This window comes from Scyliorhinus torazame, unplaced genomic scaffold (assembly GCF_047496885.1).
Source record: "Scyliorhinus torazame isolate Kashiwa2021f unplaced genomic scaffold, sScyTor2.1 scaffold_1550, whole genome shotgun sequence".
NCBI classification, from domain to species: Eukaryota; Metazoa; Chordata; class Chondrichthyes; order Carcharhiniformes; family Scyliorhinidae; genus Scyliorhinus; species Scyliorhinus torazame.
Window position 1 is genome coordinate 23403 of NW_027309277.1, and position 19602 is coordinate 43004.

The following is a 19602-nucleotide window of genomic DNA, read 5'->3' on the forward strand; positions in this document are numbered from 1 at the left end:
GAGGATAGGATCAGTAAGTTTGTGGATGACACAAAGATTGGCCGGGTGGTTAACAGTGAGAGTGAGTGTCCCGGGTTACAGGAAGATTATAGGCGCGATGGTAAAATGGGCAGAAAAGTGGCAGACGGAATTTAACCCTGAAAAGTGTGAGGTGTTACACTTTGGAAGGTGTAATTTAACAAGGAAGTATTCAATGAAAGGTCTGACACTGGAAAATTTCAAAGAACAAAAGGGGCCTTGGCGTGTTTGTTCATAGATCTCTGAAGGCAGAAGGGCAGGTTAATAGGGAGGTGAAAAAGGCAAATGGGGCACTCACCTTTATCAATCAGGGCATCGATTACAAAAGCAGGGAGGTCATGTTGGAGTTGGAGAACTTTGGTGAGGCCACAGCTGGAGTACTGTGTGCAATTCTGGTCACCACATTACAGGAAGGATGTGATTGCACTGGAGGGGGTGCAGAGGAGATTCACCAGGGTGGTGCCTGGGATGGAACATGTCAGTTATGAAGAGAGGTTGGATGAGCTTGGATTGTTTTCTCTGGAGCAGAGAAGACTGAGGGGCGACCTGATCGAGGTGGACAAGATTCTGAGGGGCACGGACAGGGTGGAGAGGGAGCAGCTGTTCCCCTTAGTTGGAGGGTCGGTTACAAGGGGGACACATGTTCAAGGTGAGGGGTTGGAGGTTTTGGGGGGATTTGAGGAAAAAGTTTTTTACCCAGAGGGTGGTGAGGGTCTGGAACGCACGGCCTGGGAGGGGGGTAGAGGCGGGTTGCCTCACATCCTTTAATAAGTACCTGGATGAGCGCTCGGCACCTCATAACATTCCAGGTTATGGGCCCAATGCTGGAAAATGGGATTAGGTGGGCTCAGGGCCCTTCATGCGTCGGTGCAGACTCGATGGGCCGAAGGGCCTCTTCTGCGCTGTAGTATTCTGTGATTCTGTGAAAAGGGACAATGTGGAGTCAAAGGACAAGTAGCAGATGGATACCAATTAGTAACAAAATTAAAAAGAGAGTAAGACTTAAAGAAAGTTATTCAGATGGGTCGGGCGAGGCGGGGGTCGGGCGAGGCGGGGGTCGGGCGAGGCGGGGGTCGGGCGAGGCGGAGTGTTCCACAGGGCACTCTTCATTTTTAAATAAATAAGTTAGGGTTAATCCTTGTGCCATCTCCCTCTATACCCATCCTATACCATGTGTTTGTCAAGATGCCTTTTGAACGCCGTTAATGTATCTGCTTCCACAACCTCCCCTGGCAACGCGTTCCAGCCATCCTCTGTGTAAAAAACCTGCCTCGCACATCTCCTCTAAACATTGCCCCCTGGACCTTAAACCTATGCCCCCTGGTGACTGACCCCTCCACCCTGGGAAAGAGTGCCTGCCCATCCACTCTATCCATGCCCCTCAATCTTGTAGGCCTTGACCAGGTCACCCCTAAACCTCCGTCTTTCTAATGAAAACAGTCAGAGTCTATTCAGCCTCTCCACATAGCTAACACCCTCCAGACCAGGCAACATCCTGGTAAACCTCCTCTGCACCCTCTCCAAAGCCTCCACATCCTTCTGGCAGTGCGGCGACCAGAATTGTGTGCAATATTCCAAGTGCGGCCTTACCAAGGTTCTATACAACTGCAGCCTGACTTGCCAGTTTTTATACTCGATGCCCCGTCCAATGAGGGCAAGCATTCCATATCCCTTCTTGACTACCTTGTCCACTTGTGTTGCCACCTTCTAAGATCTGTGGACCTGCACGCCCAGATCTCTGTGACATTCTATATTCCGAAGAGTTTCACCATTTACGGTAAATTTCCCCTCTATGTTAGACCTACCAAAATGCATTGCCTGACATTTGACCGGATTAAACTCCATTTGCCATTTCTCTGCCCAAGTCTCCAACCTATCGATGTCCTGCTGTATCCTCTGACAATCCTCAACACTATCGGCCTCTCCACCACCCTTGGTGTCATCCGCAAACTTACTAATCAGACCGGCTACATTTTCCTCCAAATCGTTTGTGTACACCACAAACAACAGAGGCCCCAGCACCGATCCCCGTGGAACACGAGTCACAACCTTCCATTCAGAAAAACACCCTTCTACTGCTACCCTTTGCCTTCTGTGACCGAGCCAGTTCTGTATCCATCTTACCACCTCACCGCTGTCCCATGTGACTTCAGCTTCTGTACCAGTCTTCCGTGAGGCAGAGAGGTTTAGGGAGCGAATTCCAGAGTTTAAAACGTAGATAATTGAAGACACAGCCATAACAGTGGATTAATTAAAACCAAAGATGTTCAGGAGGTCAGAATTAGAGGATTGCATATATTTTGGGAGAGTCATGAGTCCAGAGGCATTTAAAGCACAAGTGGTTAGCACTGTGGCTTCACAGCGCCAGGGTCCCAGGTTCGATTCCCCGCTGGGTCAGTGCGTGCGGAGTCTGTACGTTCTCCCAGTGTCTGCGTGGGTTTCCTCCGGGGGCTCCGGTTTCCTCCCACAGTCCAAAGACGTGCAGGTTAGGTGGATTGCCCTTAGTCTCCAAAAAGGTTGGGAGGGGTTACTGGGTTACAGGGATAGGGTGGAGGTGAGGGTTTAAGTGGATCGGTGCAGACTCGATTGGCCGAATGGCCTTGCTCTGCACTGTATGTTCTAAAGAGGCTTTAGTGTACTCCCTATTCTCCCATGAGTTTACAATCCAATCCATCAGCAACACCCTTACCTCTTGGCTGCAGCCGGTGACTTTGCCACAATTATAGCATTTCTGTAATCATGAATCTGTAAGGAAGAATATACAGTGTTAAAAAAACTTCTGGAAATTGAACTTGCTCCAGTATCTGTTCTTTAATCCACACAATCTGGGCCAGGTGCAAAGGTTGTGACAGAAATGCATGGAGTGCTCACAGATCAGACCTGATCTTTACACTGGATTGCAACTCTCAAAGCATTTCTGGTTAAAGGGCCGACCCAGACATTTGCCATTACAGACAGCAGTAGCAGTGAGTTTACTGCAGAGAAATTACATGGTTGAGCAGTAGGATCATTGAATAGATAATGCTCCACTACAGAAACAACTAATTAGGTCACAGGTTGAATCCGTTTGGGAAAGGTTGCAGAAGACATTCAAAATGAAGCACAGAGTCCCTACAGTGCAGAAGGAGGCCATTCAGCCCATCGAGTCTTCACTGACCTTCTGAAAGAGCCCCCTACCCAGGCCCAAACCCAGGCCCATCCCTGTAACCCCACCTAATCTTTGGGTAATTTAGCATGGCCAATCCACCTAACCTGCACATCTTTGGACTGTGGGGGCACCCGGAGGAAACCCACGCAGACACGGGGAGAAAGTGCAAACTCCACACTGACAGTGACCCGAGGTCGGAATTAAACCTGAGACCCTGGAGCTGTGAGGCAGCAGCACTACCCACTGTGCCATTTTGTCAAAGATTCTGTGTTTCAAAAATTCTTGACATCCATTTCCAAGAGGGCATAAAAACAAATGTTACATTCTTACAATCGCCTGAGCCCACACAAAAAAATATAAGTTAGCATATGTTCAAAATTACGCTTCTCTGCCTCAGTAACACTTTGCACTTACCCCAATTCTTAGTCTTTTATTTTCAGAGGGAAAGAGAAGGACGAATTATTCATATTAAATATTTTTATGAAGAAACAATTTCTTAAAGGTGATGCAGTAGATGGGAGCATATCAATCGAGGGAACACAGGAGATGGGGGGTGTATGTGGATTGTCAGAAATAGTCTTATCAGACTGATTTTTTAAAATTGCAATAGAAGTGGGACAGAATGGATAGGATGTTGCTTGATATAAAGGGTTAGCTTAACAGTTAGCGTTGGAGAAGGTTTGAAGGTGGTTTAACGTGAAGGTCAGCGATGGAACCACTGTTGCATTTTCTACATCAGAGAATATTAGTCAACCTTTGAAACCTTGAAAAGTCCTCCCAAAATTAGCAGCCGATCTATACGAGTATAAACTGTGATGCGCCGGGGTTGGTGGTCAACATTTTGAAATATAAAAAGAAACAAATTGTGATTCAAATTAAATCAACGTGACATGTTTTATAGAATGGATTAAGTCTGCAAGGATACTGTTAACCATAATCAAAATATTCTAAAACCATCACATTTATCTGACAGAGTTGATCAAGTTAATAGTGAGTGGTTTTAGCTGCAGCACCCCCGTAAGGAGCTCACTCCGGATCAGACACGGTGCTTCCGGTTTCTCCCTCCACAACAAATCATCTTCCTCGACAAATTAGATAGTCCACGTTTTCTGAACCATCTGATGAAAGTTTGTGCATAATTAGCATCCCCACAGGAAACATCAAGCTGGACAGCAGACATATTTCCACTCTTGGTGAAGGTTCCCCCTCCATCAATCATCCACCTTTCCATTCAGTGCGAATGGCTGTTGATGTTCAGGTGCAAAGGTGAAACTGCGAATGTTAGACTCTCTTCTGTAACTGCAGCTTGGGTGGCATTTCTTCACATATTCCTTTATCTCATTGGTTATATGGCACCTGAACATGTCCCACACTAATAAGCCTCGTTCTTTGAGTAGGCCATCGGAATGCATATTCCACACATTATCGATCTGCAACGTCGCTCCACCTTCCTCAATCCAACTGCTGTCACGAAACAAAAGCTCCTGCAGTGAACTCGACTTTGGGATGGTTTGACATTTGAAAACGACTTTAAATTTGTTCCATCGGCCAGGCAGGTTAGGACCACTGCGTCTCCTCGTGGCCTGGGGTTGTCACGAGAACCATTTTGAACCAAATCAACGGAAACTAATAATTTTGCCATTGAGATCTTTGGTGGTCTCGGAGCGATTTTGGGCTTGCAGCACCACTGGACATCTGAAATCTTTGCTGGACTCAGGATTTGATTTGGACAATTAAATGCATATATACATAGTGACCATTCTGAAGAACGTCAACGATCCATCCAGTTATATGGTCCCTGTCCCCATGGCACATTTGGTCTAGGCATCTTCTTCAGGAGTTACTTCTGTTTCCATTCTCACAACAGTTTTTCACTCATACTGAATTCCCTCGATGCCCTTGATCACAGTTCTTTGATGAGTTAACAAATGTTCGGACTTTTAGCTGGAAACCAGTTTCATACTTCATTTCTTTGTCAGTAGACAGATTTCTGGCCACACGCAGTCTGCTCTCTCAGGGCTAGTCTTAAACCCCCACACAACCTAACTAAAACATGCATTTCTAAGGTGAAAAATTAAGGCCAACTCCGAGTGAAAGCACAGCATTTTTAAAAACGGGGGATTGATTTGTATGCCAAGAAAAATGGGATAGTCTTATATTCTGGTTTGATTTATATGCCAGAATCTACAGCAATAGGACTGACAGCACGGATTCATGTCTGACAAATCTGTTAGAGTTCTTTGAGGAGGTAACAAGGAAGTTAAACAAAGGAGAACCAGTGGACGTGATTTATTTAGATTTCCAGAAGGCCTTTGACAAGGTGCCGCATAGGAGACTGTTAAATAAGTTAATTAAATAAGTTATGAGCCCATGGTGTTAAGGGCAAGATCCTGGTGTGTACATAGTACATAGAACATACAGTGCAGAAGGAGGCCATTCGGCCCATCGAGTCTGCACCGAACCATTTAAGCCCTCACTTCCCCCCTATCCCTGTAACCCAATAACCCCTCCTGACCTTTTTGGTCACGAAGGGCAACTTATCACGACCAATCCACCTAACCTGCACGTCTTTGGACTGTGGGAGAAAACCGGAGCACCCGGAGGAAACCCACGCACACACGGAGAGAACGTGCAGACTCCGCACAGACAGTGACCCAGTGGGGAATCGAACCCGGGACCCTGGCGCTGTGAAGCCACAGTGCTAGCCACTTGTGCTACCGTGCTGCCCAGGATAGAGGATTGGCTGACTGGTGGAAGGCAGAGTGTGGGGATAAAGGGGTCTTTTTCAGGATGGCAGCCGGTGACTAGTGGTCTGCCTCAGGGGTCTGTGCTGGGACCACAACTTTTCACAATATACATAAATGATCTGGAAGAAGGAACTGAAGGCACTGTTGCTAAATTTGCAGATGACACAAAGATATTGGACAGCACGGTAGCACAGTGGTTATCACAGTTGCTTCACAGCTACAGGGTCTCAGGTTCGATTCCCGTCTTGGGTCACTGTGCGGAGTCTGCACGTTCTTCCCGTGTCTGCGTGGGTTTCCTCCGGGTGCTCCGGTTTCCTCCCACAGTCCAAAGATGTGCAGGTTAGGTGAATTGGGCATGCTAAATTGCCCTTAGTGTCCAATAAGGTTAGGTGGGGTTACTGGGTTACAGATAGGGTAGAGGTGTGAGCTTAAGTGAGGTGCTCTTTGCAAGGTGCAGACTCGATGGGCCGAATGGCCTCCTTCTGCACTGTAAATTCTATGATTCTATGATAGGGGCTCGTTTAGCACAGTGGGCTAAACAGTTGGCTTGTAATGCAGAACAAGGCCACCATCGCGGGTTCAATTCTCGTACCAGCCTCCCCGAACAGGCGCCGGAATGTGGCGACTAGGGGCTTTTCACAGTAACTTCATTGAAGCCGACTTGTGACAATAAGTGATTATTATTATTAGATAGTATTGAAGAAGCAGAGAGGCTGCAGAATGACCTGGACAAGCTGAGAGAGTGGATAAAGAAGTGGCAGATGGAATACAATGTGGAAAAGTGTGAGGTTGTGCACTTTGGAAGGAGGAATTTAGGCACAGACTATCTTCTCAATGGGGAAAGGCTTCGGAAATCAGAAGCACAAAGGGACTTGGGAGTCCTAGTTCACGATTCTCTTAAGGTTAACGTGCAGGTTCAGTCGGCAGTTAGGAAGGCAAATGCAATGTTAGCATTCATGTCGAGCGGGCTAGAATACAAGAGCAGGGATGTACTTCTGAGGCTGTATAAGGCTCTGGTCAGACCCCATTTGGAGTATTGTGAGCAGTTTTGGGCCCCGGATCTAAGGAAGGATGTGCTGGCCTTGTAAAGGGTCCAGAGGTTCACAAGAATGATCCCTGGAACGAAGAACTTGTCGTATGGGGAATGTTTGAGGACTCTGGGTCTGTACTCTTTGGAGTTTAGAAGGATGAGGGGGGATCTTATTGAAACTTACAGGATACTGCGAGGCCTGGATAGAGTGGACGTGAAGATGTTTCCACTTGTAGGAAAAACTAGGAAAACTAGAACCAGAGGACACCATCTCAGACTAAAGGGACGATCCTTTAAAACAGAGATGAGGAGGAATTTCTCCAGCCAGAGGGTGGTGAATCTGTGGAACTCTTTGCCGCAGAAGGCTGTGGAGGCCAATTCACTGAGTGTCTTTAAGACAGAGATAGATAGGTTCTTGATTAATAAGGAGATCAGGGGTTATGGGGGGGGGGGGGGGGAAAGGCAGGAGAATGGGGATGAGGAAATATCAGCCATGGTTGAATGGCGGAGCAGACTCGATGGGCCGAGTGGCCTAATTCTGCTCCTATCTCTTATGGTCTTGTGTAGTTTAGTGTTTAGAGAAGCTAGAATGCAGCGGTAATGAAGTAATGATTAATTTGCACAAGGTTGCGACTAGACTAAAGCATACTGTGTGTAATTATAGATGGCTCACTTTGGACACAACATTGAAGTAATAGTGTGCACCGATCAAAGAATGGGAACGATGGCTATTCGGCAAAATAAGATTGCTTCCTTGTAACACAGAAGCCAAGAGGACATTTAATCTCGGTTTTAAAATGGACTTGTTTTGTGTGAAATAGGAAGAATTTGCTTTTCCTGGTTGGGAAAATTAATGATGAGCACCCATTAATTAAAAACAACAAAAAAGAAAAGGTTGGAAGAAATTTATTTTACTGCTTTTCCAAACATCTGACGATACGGATTAGAAACAGGGTTTTAGATAAAAACTACTGCATCTTTTAAAAGGAAAACAAGAACAACATTTGAATCAAAAGATTGTACAGGGTTATGAGGACGGTGGGATTAGTTTGGAATTCCTCTCACCAGAAAAAGGCAGAGACAATTGGGAAAAAGGCGGAGTTGTAAATTTCAAAACCTTCCATGTTTAATTTGAACTGAAAACAGTTCATGAGCAGGTTCTGATTATAGATGCGGAAACTCATTTCGAATCTCACTCACTCCCACCAGCTGGCACAGTGTCTCACAGTCTCACCTCATCCTGGATATACTGCAGGAGAAATGGCGATGCTCGAAGATTGTCAACTGGAATGTTGAAGAAGCCCTGGATCTCTTTCTGGTGCAAGTCCATTGTGATAATGTGGGTTAAACCTGAGGACACAGCACACAAACACACTGATTTCACCAAGCATTCAACAAACAGCTGTTAGACGGAGGCCAGAAGTCTCTAACAATGAATCTTCTTCAGCGTAACACCACTCCTATATCATCAATTCCAGGCTGCTGTCCTGCAGTGCTCAGTAAAGATGTCAACACAACCGAGGAAAGAGAGGAAACATTTCCTGCAGTTGCTACCAATTGCCATCTCTAGTTTAATTATTACTTCTAGGAATTTCTGATTGTGCAGAGTAAACAGAGCCAACATGCACTCTCAGAAATAACATGTATCACACAAACTCTGCTCTTCCCCAATACCTGTACAGTATTATTAAGAAAATCACACTGGGGAAATTAATGGAGTTAAAGGCTGACAAATCTCCCGGGCCCGATAATCTCCATCACCGAGCAGTAAAGGAAGTGGCCCTGGAAATATTGGGTGCTCCGGTGGTCGCCTTCTCAAATTCTGTGGACTCTGGAGCAGTTCCCACAGATTAGAGGGTGGCAAACGTAACACCCCTTAGGGAGAGGGGGAAAAGGGAGAATTACAGACCAGTTACCCTGACAGGATTGGGGAAGATGCTAGATTCTGTTGTAAAAGATGTCATAACAGAACATTTGGAAAGCATTAACGGGATTGGACGAAGGCAGCATGGGCTTGCGTTTTTTGAGGTTGGAACTGGTCGAATAGATAAGGGCGAGTCAGTAGATGTGGTGTATTTGGGCTTTCAGAAGGCTTTTAATAAGATCCCTCATCAGAGGTTAGTGGGCAAAATTAAAGCTCATGGGATAGGGGGCACAGATCGAGAATTAGTTAACAGCCAGGAAACAGAGAGTGGGAATAAAGGAGTCTTTTTCTGAGTGACGGGCAGTGATGAGTGAGGCACCCCAGGGATCAGTTCTTGGGCCCCAGCTGTTCACAATATAAATAAATGACCTGGATGAGGGAACCAAATGTGACATTTCCATGTTTGCTGATAACACAAAACTGAACAGCATTGAGGGTTGTGAGGCGGATGCAAGGAGCCTTCAAGGTGATTGAGACAAGTTGAGCGACTGGACAAACACGGTAGCACAGTGGTTAGTACTATTGCTTCACAGCGCCAGTATCCCAGGTTCGATTCCCGGCTTGGGTCGCTGTCTGTGCGGAGTCTGCACGTTCTCCCCGTGTCTGCGTGGGTTTACTCCGGGTGCTCCGGTTCCCCCCCACAAGTCCCGAAAGACGCGCTGTTAGGTGAACTGGACATTCTGAATTCTCCCTCTGTGTACCCGAACAGGCGCCGGAATGTGGCGACCCGGGGCTTTTCACAGTAACTTTGTTGCAGTGTTAATGTAAACCTACTTATGACAATAAAATATTATTATTATAAGTGCGGATGTACAAAGGGATCTTGTACGCCAGCCAATGAAAGTGGAGAGGCAGGTGCAATGAGCAATTCTGAAGGCCAATACTATGTGAGCCTTCATTGCAAGAGGATTTGAGTTCAGAAGTTGAGATATCTTACTGCAGTTATACAAGACCTTGGTGAGGCCACACCTGGAGTAGTGTGCACAATATTGGCTCCTTATCTAAGAAAGGATGGATTTTCCACAGAGGGAGTGCAATGGAGGTTCATTAGGCTGATACTGGGCTTGGCGTGACTGTCCTATGAAGAGAGATTGGATTGACTGGGCCTGTGTTCACTGGAGTTGAGAAGAATGAGAGGAGATTGGATTGAAACGTAGAAAATTCTAACAGGGCTGACAGACTAGATGCAGGGAGCATGTTTCCTTGGTTGGGGAATCTAGAACCAGGGTCACACTCTCAGGATACAGGGGAGACCATTTAGGACTGAGATGAAGAAACATTTCTTAACTCCATTCTCTACCACAGAAGGCTGTGGAGGGCAAGTCACTGAATGTGTTAAAGAGTTAAATAATTTTTAGATTTTAATGGCATCAAGGGGTATGGGGATGGGGCGGGAATATGGCCGTGCGATAGAGACTCAGCCATGATCATATTGAACGGTGGAGCGGGCTCGGTGCTCGGTGGGGGGGGGGGGGGTCACACAATAGCAGAGATGCAGAGGATGGGGAAGTGTTCCCTCAGGCAGAGCTCCTGCGATGTATATCCAGCTGGAAATAAACAGTAACGGTTTCAACAAACTCGTCTCAACGAGCTGCCTTGGAGAAAACAGACAAATCTCAGAGAACCCCAGCTGGACCGTAAACTCACCTGCTTTGGCCAGCATGCACGCAAGTAGCTTACACACAATGGAGCCCCTCTTTCTCATCTTACATTGCTTGCTGTAGGGGAAGTAGGGAATGACACCAATGATGTTCCGGGCACACGAGGTTTTGCAGGCATAGGCCATGACCAGTAATTCCATTACAGCGGTGTTAACATCCCTGCAAAAGAGCAAACGTTTAGCCTGGTCACAACATCTCAGCAATAACGCAACTTCACTCATCTCGAACACATGTACTTACCAGCTCAGCCATTAACATTTTGCTTATCTTATCTCCGAAGGCTAAGGTACACGGAGATGAATGAGGTTATTGAGCCCAAGCCCCTACGGGAGCTTACAAACCCCATCATACAATCGTAAATTACTATATTACTCACATAGAATATATCTCTCTTTTCCGAGTTTATACGCTGCCCACATCAGTTTGGTGAATTATAAACAACTCGGCCACGGCGAGGAAGCTGCTGTGATGCAGCCTCTGAACCCGCTGCTTTCTTTCAGAACAACACGGAGTATAACCCGGGAGCAGTGGGCCAATCCCCGATTGCTGGGTGGATTCGGAGATGCAGGTTCAAGTTTCCCAGTGTGCAACGGCCGGGAAATTTAAAGTGCTGAAGCCGGATTCTCCGTTCCTGAGACTAAGTGTTGACGCCGGGACAGGATTAGTGGAGTTTCCACCACAGCAAAACTGGCGCCGCACCGGGATCGATTCAGCGAGTGCGGAGGGTCTCGCACCGACCGGCTCCACGTGGAACACAACCGATTCCAGTGAGAAACGGGGCCGGATTCGCCGGGTCCGTGATTGGCACTCGGGAGGCTGACAAGCTGCAGCCGCAGAGACACATTACACTCCCCACACACACCATCCCAGCCAGCGAGATGGCAGCAAGACCCGTGGCCCCGAGGTTCACCAACGTGGATCTGGAGACCTCACTGGATGCTTTGGAGAGACAGACAAATCCTGTGCCCCAGGGTGGGAAGATTGCTGCCAGTTGCCGCCATTCGCTGGGGCTGGACAAAGGTGGCAGAGGTGGTCAGCGCCGTGGGCAACTGTACGAACCGACCAGCAGTGCAGGAAAAAACTGCACAACCTCCTCAGGGTGAATACTGGCACTAACCCCCCTCCCACACACCCGTAACCCAGCACCCGCCCAATCGGAACCGCCGGGTGCGGGGAAGGCTGGAGGAACCCCCACGGACCTGGGGCCCCTCACCGCAGCAGAAGGCGGCACTGGGCGTCATCAGTGGGCATCGGGCGAGGAAGTGAGAGCCCCACTACATTGTGGTTCCCCGTGGCATTGTGCCACCTCACCCCACACCACCCTCCCCCCTCCAACACACCCCTCTAGTCTGGGGACTTGCCGTCACAGTTGTCTCCAACATTCTCCACCATCCCACAGACACTCACCTCGGTTGGGCACTTTACTGAAGAGGTTCCTGGGGCGCTATCTGGTGCGCACCACACACATGCTCCTGTACAGAAGGTGGAGGTAGGTAGTCCCGAGCGGGCTGGCGGTTGGAGGACGGGCCGGCCCCAGGGATTAGCTGCCATCCAGGTGGGTTTCGGCTTCAGGAACGTACGGTCCCATCAATTGTGGAGATGCAGTCGCAGAGCCAGGGACTACAGGCAGCATGGTAGCACAGTGGTTAGCACTGTAGCTTCACAGCACCAGGGACCCGGGTTCGATTCCCGAGTATTCCTGGCCTCGGACATGGAGATCCATGGTTGAAACCTTCGCCCCCAAGGCCTCCATCGCAGACGCCACCCGTGTGATGTTGACCTGCGTGGCACGCATGGTGGGCACCACACCCTGCTCCCGCACGCGGTGGACTCCTCCAACTGCACCTGCTGGTGCTGGATGCTCGTTGACAACCCCCATATATTAATAATAATCTTTATTGTCACAAGTAGGCTTACATTAACACTGCAATGACGTTACTGTGAAAATCCCCTCATCGCCACATTCCGTCGCCTGTTCGGGTACACAGAGGGAGAATTCAGAATGTCCAATTCACCTAACAGCACGTCTTTCGGGACTGTGGGAGGAAACCGGAGCACCCGGAGGAAACCCACGCAGACACAGGCAGAACGTGCAGACTCCGCACAGACAGTGACCCAAGTCGGGAATCGAACCCGGGTCCCTGGCGCTGTGGAGCAACAGTACTAACCACTGTGTTGCCCCTCCAAGTGCTGAATATCCATGAATATATAGTTCCCAATTTTGGTCACCCTGTAGCCACGTCTTTGTAATGGCAATGAAATCATAATTACCTGAATTTGTGCATTCAACTGGACACTGGACTTGGTTTCCTGAGCAACGACATCCAGCCCTCTTCCTAATTTTGCACTGTGCATCCAGAAAGTTAATATTCTGCAAAAAGGCACGAGGATGAAAACTAGCCTCCACCCTCCCCCCCGCCCCTCCGGACCCCTTTCCACCTATACTTGCTCCAGCGACACTGCATGCTGCAGAGAAGGACAGTGATTACTGAGGCAGCAGCTTGGTGACATTTACCTCGAGATGGTTTGGATGATGAAAATATCCTGGCCACGAACGGATTCTTTTATCTCCACCCGGGTTTCTGTTAAGACAGAATGCAACATGCTGAGAAATAAGACACCATGAGTTATGCTTTGTAACTGAAGTTAGACTCTGTTTTAGCCAATAAACAGGTTTCAGAGATTACATCCCAATTTGGGAAATTTGTAACGATAACTCAACAAAGGAGAACATCAGCCAGCAGCTCTGTCCCAAACCGCTAGTCAGTAATTTGTGGGTGCAACTACGTGGGGGTGATACAGTCCTGTTCTCCACTGTGGTCCATAAAGGACAAGTGGAGTAGGGACCAGACGGGACAACACGGACACCTGACAGCTATGTTGGTAATCTGATACCAACAACAGACTCCAGAAACACAGAACCCCCATCCCCGGGGGGCAGGCGGCCGGACCGGCGGGGGGGCAGGCGGCCGGACCGGCGGGGGGCAGGCGGCCGGACCGGCGGGGGGGCAGGCGGCCGGACCGGCGGGGGGGCAGGCGGCCGGACCGGCGGGGGGGCAGGCGGCCGGACCCTCGGCGGACACGCGGCCGGACTCACGGCGGTCCCGCTGCCGGACCTGTGACGGGTTCGATCCCGGCTCTGGGTCACTGTCCGTGTGGAGTTTGCACATTCTCCCCGTGTTTGCGTGGGTTTCGCCCCCACAACACAAAGATGTGCAGGGTAGGTGGATTGGCTGCGCTAAATTGCCCCTTAATTGGAAAGAAAAAGAAAGAGTTCATGTATCAGATCTGTCGTCAGAAATCCTCCGTTCTGCTGCAAAGCCATCAAACTGAATCTTAACTGTTCCTCTCCACAGATGCTGCTTCACCTACTGAACATTCAGCATTTTCTGTTAGTATTTCAGATGTCCAGCATCTACAGTATTTGCTTTGTATCAGCGTTCCAGCAAAGAAACTCCTTTCATAGAGAGCGGTGTACACAAATATCAAGAGATGCACAAACGCCACGTTTACTGAAAGGAAATTGTTGAATCTGCAGCCACACTCCCAGATGCCACAGCAAATATAAAATGGAATTCAAGGTCAATGATTACTGCGTACTGCCAACAAGGCCCCACCCCCCTACACAGGCAGCTAAACCTTCAGTGGCAGAATGCGGTTGCATATCCAGCCAGCAATCTTCAGAAATGTAACCACTTTTCACATGTTTGTGATGGGAGGGCAGGGGAAGAACCGAGGAATCAGGATAATTAGAGTTTATGCACAAATGTCACATTTTCCTGGACCGAGAACTGAACATTACAGCAGTACAGGGCGACACGGTGACACAGTGGTTAGCACTGCTGCCTCATGGTGCCAGGGATCCGGGTCCAATCCCCGCTGGGTCACTGTGCGGAGTCTGCACGTTCTCCCAGTGTCTGCGTGGGTTTCCTCCGGGTGCTCCCGTTTCCTCCCACAGTGCAAAGATGTGCAGGTTAGGTGGATTGGTCAAGCTAAATTGCCCTTAGTGTCCAAAGGTTAGGTGGGGTTATGGTGTTACAGGGATAGGATGGGGTAGTGGGCCTTGGTACGGTGCTCTCTCAGAGGGTCGGTGTAGACTCAATGGGCCTAATAGCCTCCTTCTGTAGGGATTCTATGATACACTGTTATCGTCACTCCACACAAGGGAATGTAGCCACTTACCCCGGTTGGGTTCCTGGTAAACCACAGCTTTGCCAAGTTCAACTCCAAGACGTCTAAAGAAAAACAAAAAGTGATTAAAAGTTTATAACTGCAGTCTCAGTCTTCTCAATGTGAGCAATATTATAATTACAGACCGGGTACTAATTCAAAGTAACCAACAGCAGTTGGAGCCCAAAGGCAAGGAGAAGCGTGACGAGCACAAGGACAATTACTGTTGATTTCGTTCCAATTAACTTTTGGGTAATGGTTTAACCTTTTAAGTATTCACTGGTTTATGGAAGATCAGACAAATTGTACAATTTCCATTTGAAAATATGCAGAATTAGTTTACTCAGGTTCAATTGCATTTAAGTATCAGATGATGAACTTAATTACATAAAAATCTAAAATTTCCTTTACATAAAAAACAAAACGCTGGATGAACTCAGCAAGACAAAGAACAAAAGAACAAAGAAAATTACAGCACAGGAACAGGCCCTTTGGCCCTCCCAGCCTGCTCCGATCCAGATCTATCTAAACCAGCAGCATCTGTGGAGAAAGAACCAGAGTTGCCATGGAGAATCTAGGGGATTATTGTTTCCCAAGCTTTAGTTTAATTCAAAAGAGATGCAAAAGCTGGACATATTCCTTTTGCCTGCTGAGGACAGGTCCCTGAATGAATACATGTAGCTTCGAGCAAACGTAAGAGAGCCACATTGCGAGCCCAACTATTTTCTGAATCTGTATTCATTGAACTTATGAATTTGGAAACTCACACGGTTGAATTCAGCTTTAATGACACCAAGCATGCCCAGAGAAATGGTTTTGCTACAGGATCAACGTTAGGCACAGCTCTCCAACTTTTTTATTGGTTTCCATGAGAAACATGTTTTTGATAGGATGACACCTAACGTTTTGTAAAAATAAAATTTACAGTTCAGAAGGAAGCCAATCGGCCCATTGAGTCTGCACCAGCCCTTAGAAAGGGCACTCCACCCAAGCCCACACCTCCACCCTATCCCCGTAACCCAACCTAACCTAACCATTTTGGACATTGAGGCAATTTAGCGTCGCCAATCCACTACCTGCACATCTTTGGACTGTGGGAGGAAACCGGAGCACCCGGAGGAAACCCACGCACACACGGGGAAAACGTGCAGACTCCACAGACAGTGACCCAAGCCGGGAATCGAACCTGGGACCCTGGAGCTGTGAAGCAACTGTGCTAACCACTGTGCTACCCTGCTGCCCTTTCTACCCCTTCCAAATCTTTTATACGTACATAATAAGTTTGCTATATTTGAACGTGCAGTTGCAATGTAACACACCAGAATGGGCTCCAGCCCAATGTTAAAATTCACCTTTCTAATGGGGCAGTCGATTGAGCTCCCTGTCCTTGACGTTGAGAAATCCACTATGCGTTCTCTGACTGTCTACCTTCACTGATCAATATACACATTGGGATCAGTGTTGGGCCCACAACTGTTCACAATTTACATAGATGATTTGGAGTTGGGGACCAAGGGCAATGTGTCCACGTTTGCAGACGACACTAAGGTAAGTGGTAAAGGAAAAAGTGCAGAGGATACTGGAAGTCTGCAGAGGGATTTGGATAGGCTAAGTGAATGGGCTAGGGTCTGGCAGATGGAATACAATGTTGACAAATGTGAGGTTATCCATTTTGGTAGGAATAACAGCAAAAGGGATTATTATTTAAATGATAAAATATTAAAACATGCTGCTGTGCAGAGAGACCTGGGTGTGCTAGTGCATGAGTCGCAAAAAGTTGGTTTTCAGGTGCAACAGGTGATTAAGAAGGCAAATGGAATTTTGTCCTTCATTGCTAGAGGGATGGAGTTTAAGACTAGGGAGGTTCTGCTGCAATTGTATAAGGTGTTAGTGAGGCCACACCTGGAGTAGTGTGTTCAGTTTTGGTCTCCTTACTTGAGAAAGGACGTACTGGCACTGGAGGGTGTGCAGAGGAGATTCACTAGGTTAATCCCAGATCTGAAGGGGTTGGATTACGAAGAGAGGTTGAGTAGACTGGGACTGTACTCGTTGGAATTTAGAAGGATGAGGGGGGGTCTTATAGAAACATATAAGATTATGAAGGGAATAGATAGGATAGATGCGGGCAGGTTGTTTCCACTGGCGGGTGAAAGCAGAACTAGGGGGCATAGCCTCAAAATAAGGGGAAGTAGATTTAGGACTGAGTTTAGGAGGAACTTCTTCACCCAAAGGGTTGTGAATCTATGGAATTCCTTGCCCAGTGAAGCAGTAGAGGCTCCTTCATTAAATGTTTTTAAGATAAAGATAGATAGTTTTTTGAAGAATAAAGGGATTAAGGGTTATGGTGTTCGGGCCGGAAAGTGGAGCTGAGTCCACAAAAGATCAGCCATGATATCATTGAATGGCGGAGCAGGCTCGAGGGGCCAGATGGCCTACTCCTGCTCCTAGTTCTTATGTTCTTATGTTCTTATGATTCCTTTAGCTGCACTGCGCATCGTGTCTTGTGCACACTCACCAATGGGTCAAAGGCTGCCATGTTTGGACATGAATGGTGTCAGTCTACCTCAAACGTATCGCACAAATTTGAGCAACAAGTGAAGCTCCGCGCTACTACTATATAGCTGTAACACAAATTGGTGTTTTACTGTAACAGGATGCTGCTGTCCAACCAAAAATGATCTTCCCCCCACACAAATGAGTAAACTAATAAATCAATTTTAGTGTCGTGTGATGCCAGATGCATAGGCCATATGTCCCAGTGCCTGGCAGATCGCATCAAACCACTTATCCCTTCGATTGTTCGCAACAAGCAGAGTACAGACTGCACTCAACCAGCCCAAAACACAGAATACAAAGTCTAACATTAGATGCAATTCTGTGATTGGACAGCATTTGCTGAACAATCCTCAGTGTACTAAGCATTACACTAACATTCAATTTAAGATAATCGGTCAGATTCGCAACTTGCTAGAAGTTACACATACTTCCTGCAGGGACTGATCCTCTGCAGGGAAAAGGAATATGTGCAGACACTGCCCATTTTTTGAATTTAACAAAGGGGGACAATAACTCCCAGGTGCATTCTCCATGGCAATGCCTTAAACAACCAGCACCTTTTTGTCGTGCAGTATATATTGTTTTTTCCTTTAAAATTAGATATTCTGGTAGCTGCCGTGATGAGTGCAAGATGAAAAGCTTTGACAGCACCTCTCTTTTTTTCAGTAATACTCAAGTCCGACACTAACAAGTGTGGAAATCAGAAATTATTCCACTGGTGTGTCAACTATCTCTAACCCAGTACCATAACCACCACACAGGATAGATTTCTCAAATGAACTGTATACAAAGGAATAAAATCAGGAGTGGAAAAGTGAAAGAGCTGTGAGTTGCTGCAAGGTTACCATTTTTATGAAACAGAGGAGTGATTAATACATGACGTATGGGGATCACAGTACAACCAGGGTTAGAATTGCTTCATGGCCTTATTCTTTGTTGATAGCAATCTCGGAAACATTTATTAACTCAGGGTGTTAACCCACTCATTCCGCAACCTATTTGAGGATTTCTCAGATGGAGGGAGCTTTACTCTGTAACCCCGTGCTGTACCTGTCCTGGGAGTGTTTGATGGGGACAGTGTGGAGGGAGCTTTATTCTGTATCTAACCCCATGCTGTACCTGTCCTGGGAGTGTTTGATGGGGACAGTGTAGAGGGAGCTTTACTGTGTATCTAACCCCGTGCTGTACCTGTCCTGGGAGTGTTTGATGGGGACAGTGTAGAGGGAGCTTTACTCTGTATCTAACCCCATGCTGTACCTGTCCTGGGAGTGTTTGATGGGGACAGTGTGGAGGGAGCTTTATTCTGTATCTAACCCCATGCTGTACCTGTCCTGGGAGTGTTTGATGGGGACAGTGTAGAGGGAGCTTTACTCTGTATCTAACCCCGTGCTGTACCTGTCCTGGGAGTGTTTGATGGGGACAGTGTGGAGGGAGCTTTATTCTGTATCTAACCCCATGCTGTACCTGTCCTGGGAGTGTTTGATGGGGACAGTGTAGAGGGAGCTTTACTGTGTATCTAACCCCGTGCTGTACCTGTCCTGGGAGTGTTTGATGGGGACAGTGTAGAGGGAGCTTTACTCTGTATCTAACCCCGTGCTGTACCTGTCCTGGGAGTGTTTGATGGGGACAGTGTAGAGGGAGCTTTACTCTGTATCTAACCCCGTGCTGTACCTGTCCTGGGAGTGTTTGATGGGGACAGTGTAGAGGGAGCTTTACTCTGTATCTAACCCCGTGCTGTACCTGTCCTGGGAGTGTTTGATGGGGACAGTGTAGAGGGAGCTTTACTCTGTATCTAACCCCGTGCTGTACCTGTCCTGGGAGTGTTGATGGGGACAGTGTAGAGGGAGCTTTACTCTGTATCTAACCCGTGCTGTACCTGTCCTGGGAGTGTTTGATGGGGACAGTGTAGAGGGAGCTTTACTCTGTATCTAACCCCGTGCTGTACCTGTCCTGGGAGTGTTTGATGGGGACACTGCAGAGGGAGCTTTACTCTGTATCTAACCCCGTGCTGTACCTGTCCTGGGAGTGTTTGATGGGGACAGTGTAGAGGGAGCTTTACTCTGTATCTAACCCCGTGCTGTACCTGTCCTGGGAGTGTTTGATGGGGACACTGCAGAGGGAGCTTTACTCTGTATCTAACCCCGTGCTGTACCTGTCCTGGGAGTGTTTGATGGGGACACTGCAGAGGGAGCTTTACTCTGTATCTAACCCGTGATGTACCTGTCCTGGGAGTGTTTGATGGGGACACTGCAGAGGGAGCTTTACTCTGTATCTAACCCCGTGCTGTACCTGTCCTGGGAGTGTTTGATGGGGACAGTGTAGAGGGAGCTTTACTCTGTGTCTAACCC

General features: G+C 47.7%; 1 protein-coding gene across 1 annotated transcript in view; it reads right to left on the reverse strand.

Moving 5' to 3' along the window:
• LOC140407468 (phosphoribosyl pyrophosphate synthase-associated protein 1-like) overlaps positions 1–14764 on the reverse strand; it is a gene marked incomplete at its 3' end in the record, with an annotated part of 29064 nt that extends 14300 nt beyond the window's left edge. The window contains exons 1-5 of the mRNA XM_072494930.1: positions 14711–14764; positions 13044–13110; positions 10515–10687; positions 8178–8293; positions 2708–2763 (exon numbers count right to left, since the gene is read on the reverse strand). Coding sequence (XP_072351031.1) covers positions 2708–2763; positions 8178–8293; positions 10515–10668 — 326 coding nt within the window. The remainder of the gene's footprint in view (positions 1–2707; positions 2764–8177; positions 8294–10514; positions 10688–13043; positions 13111–14710) is intronic.
• Positions 14765–19602: the final 4838 nt, after the last annotated feature.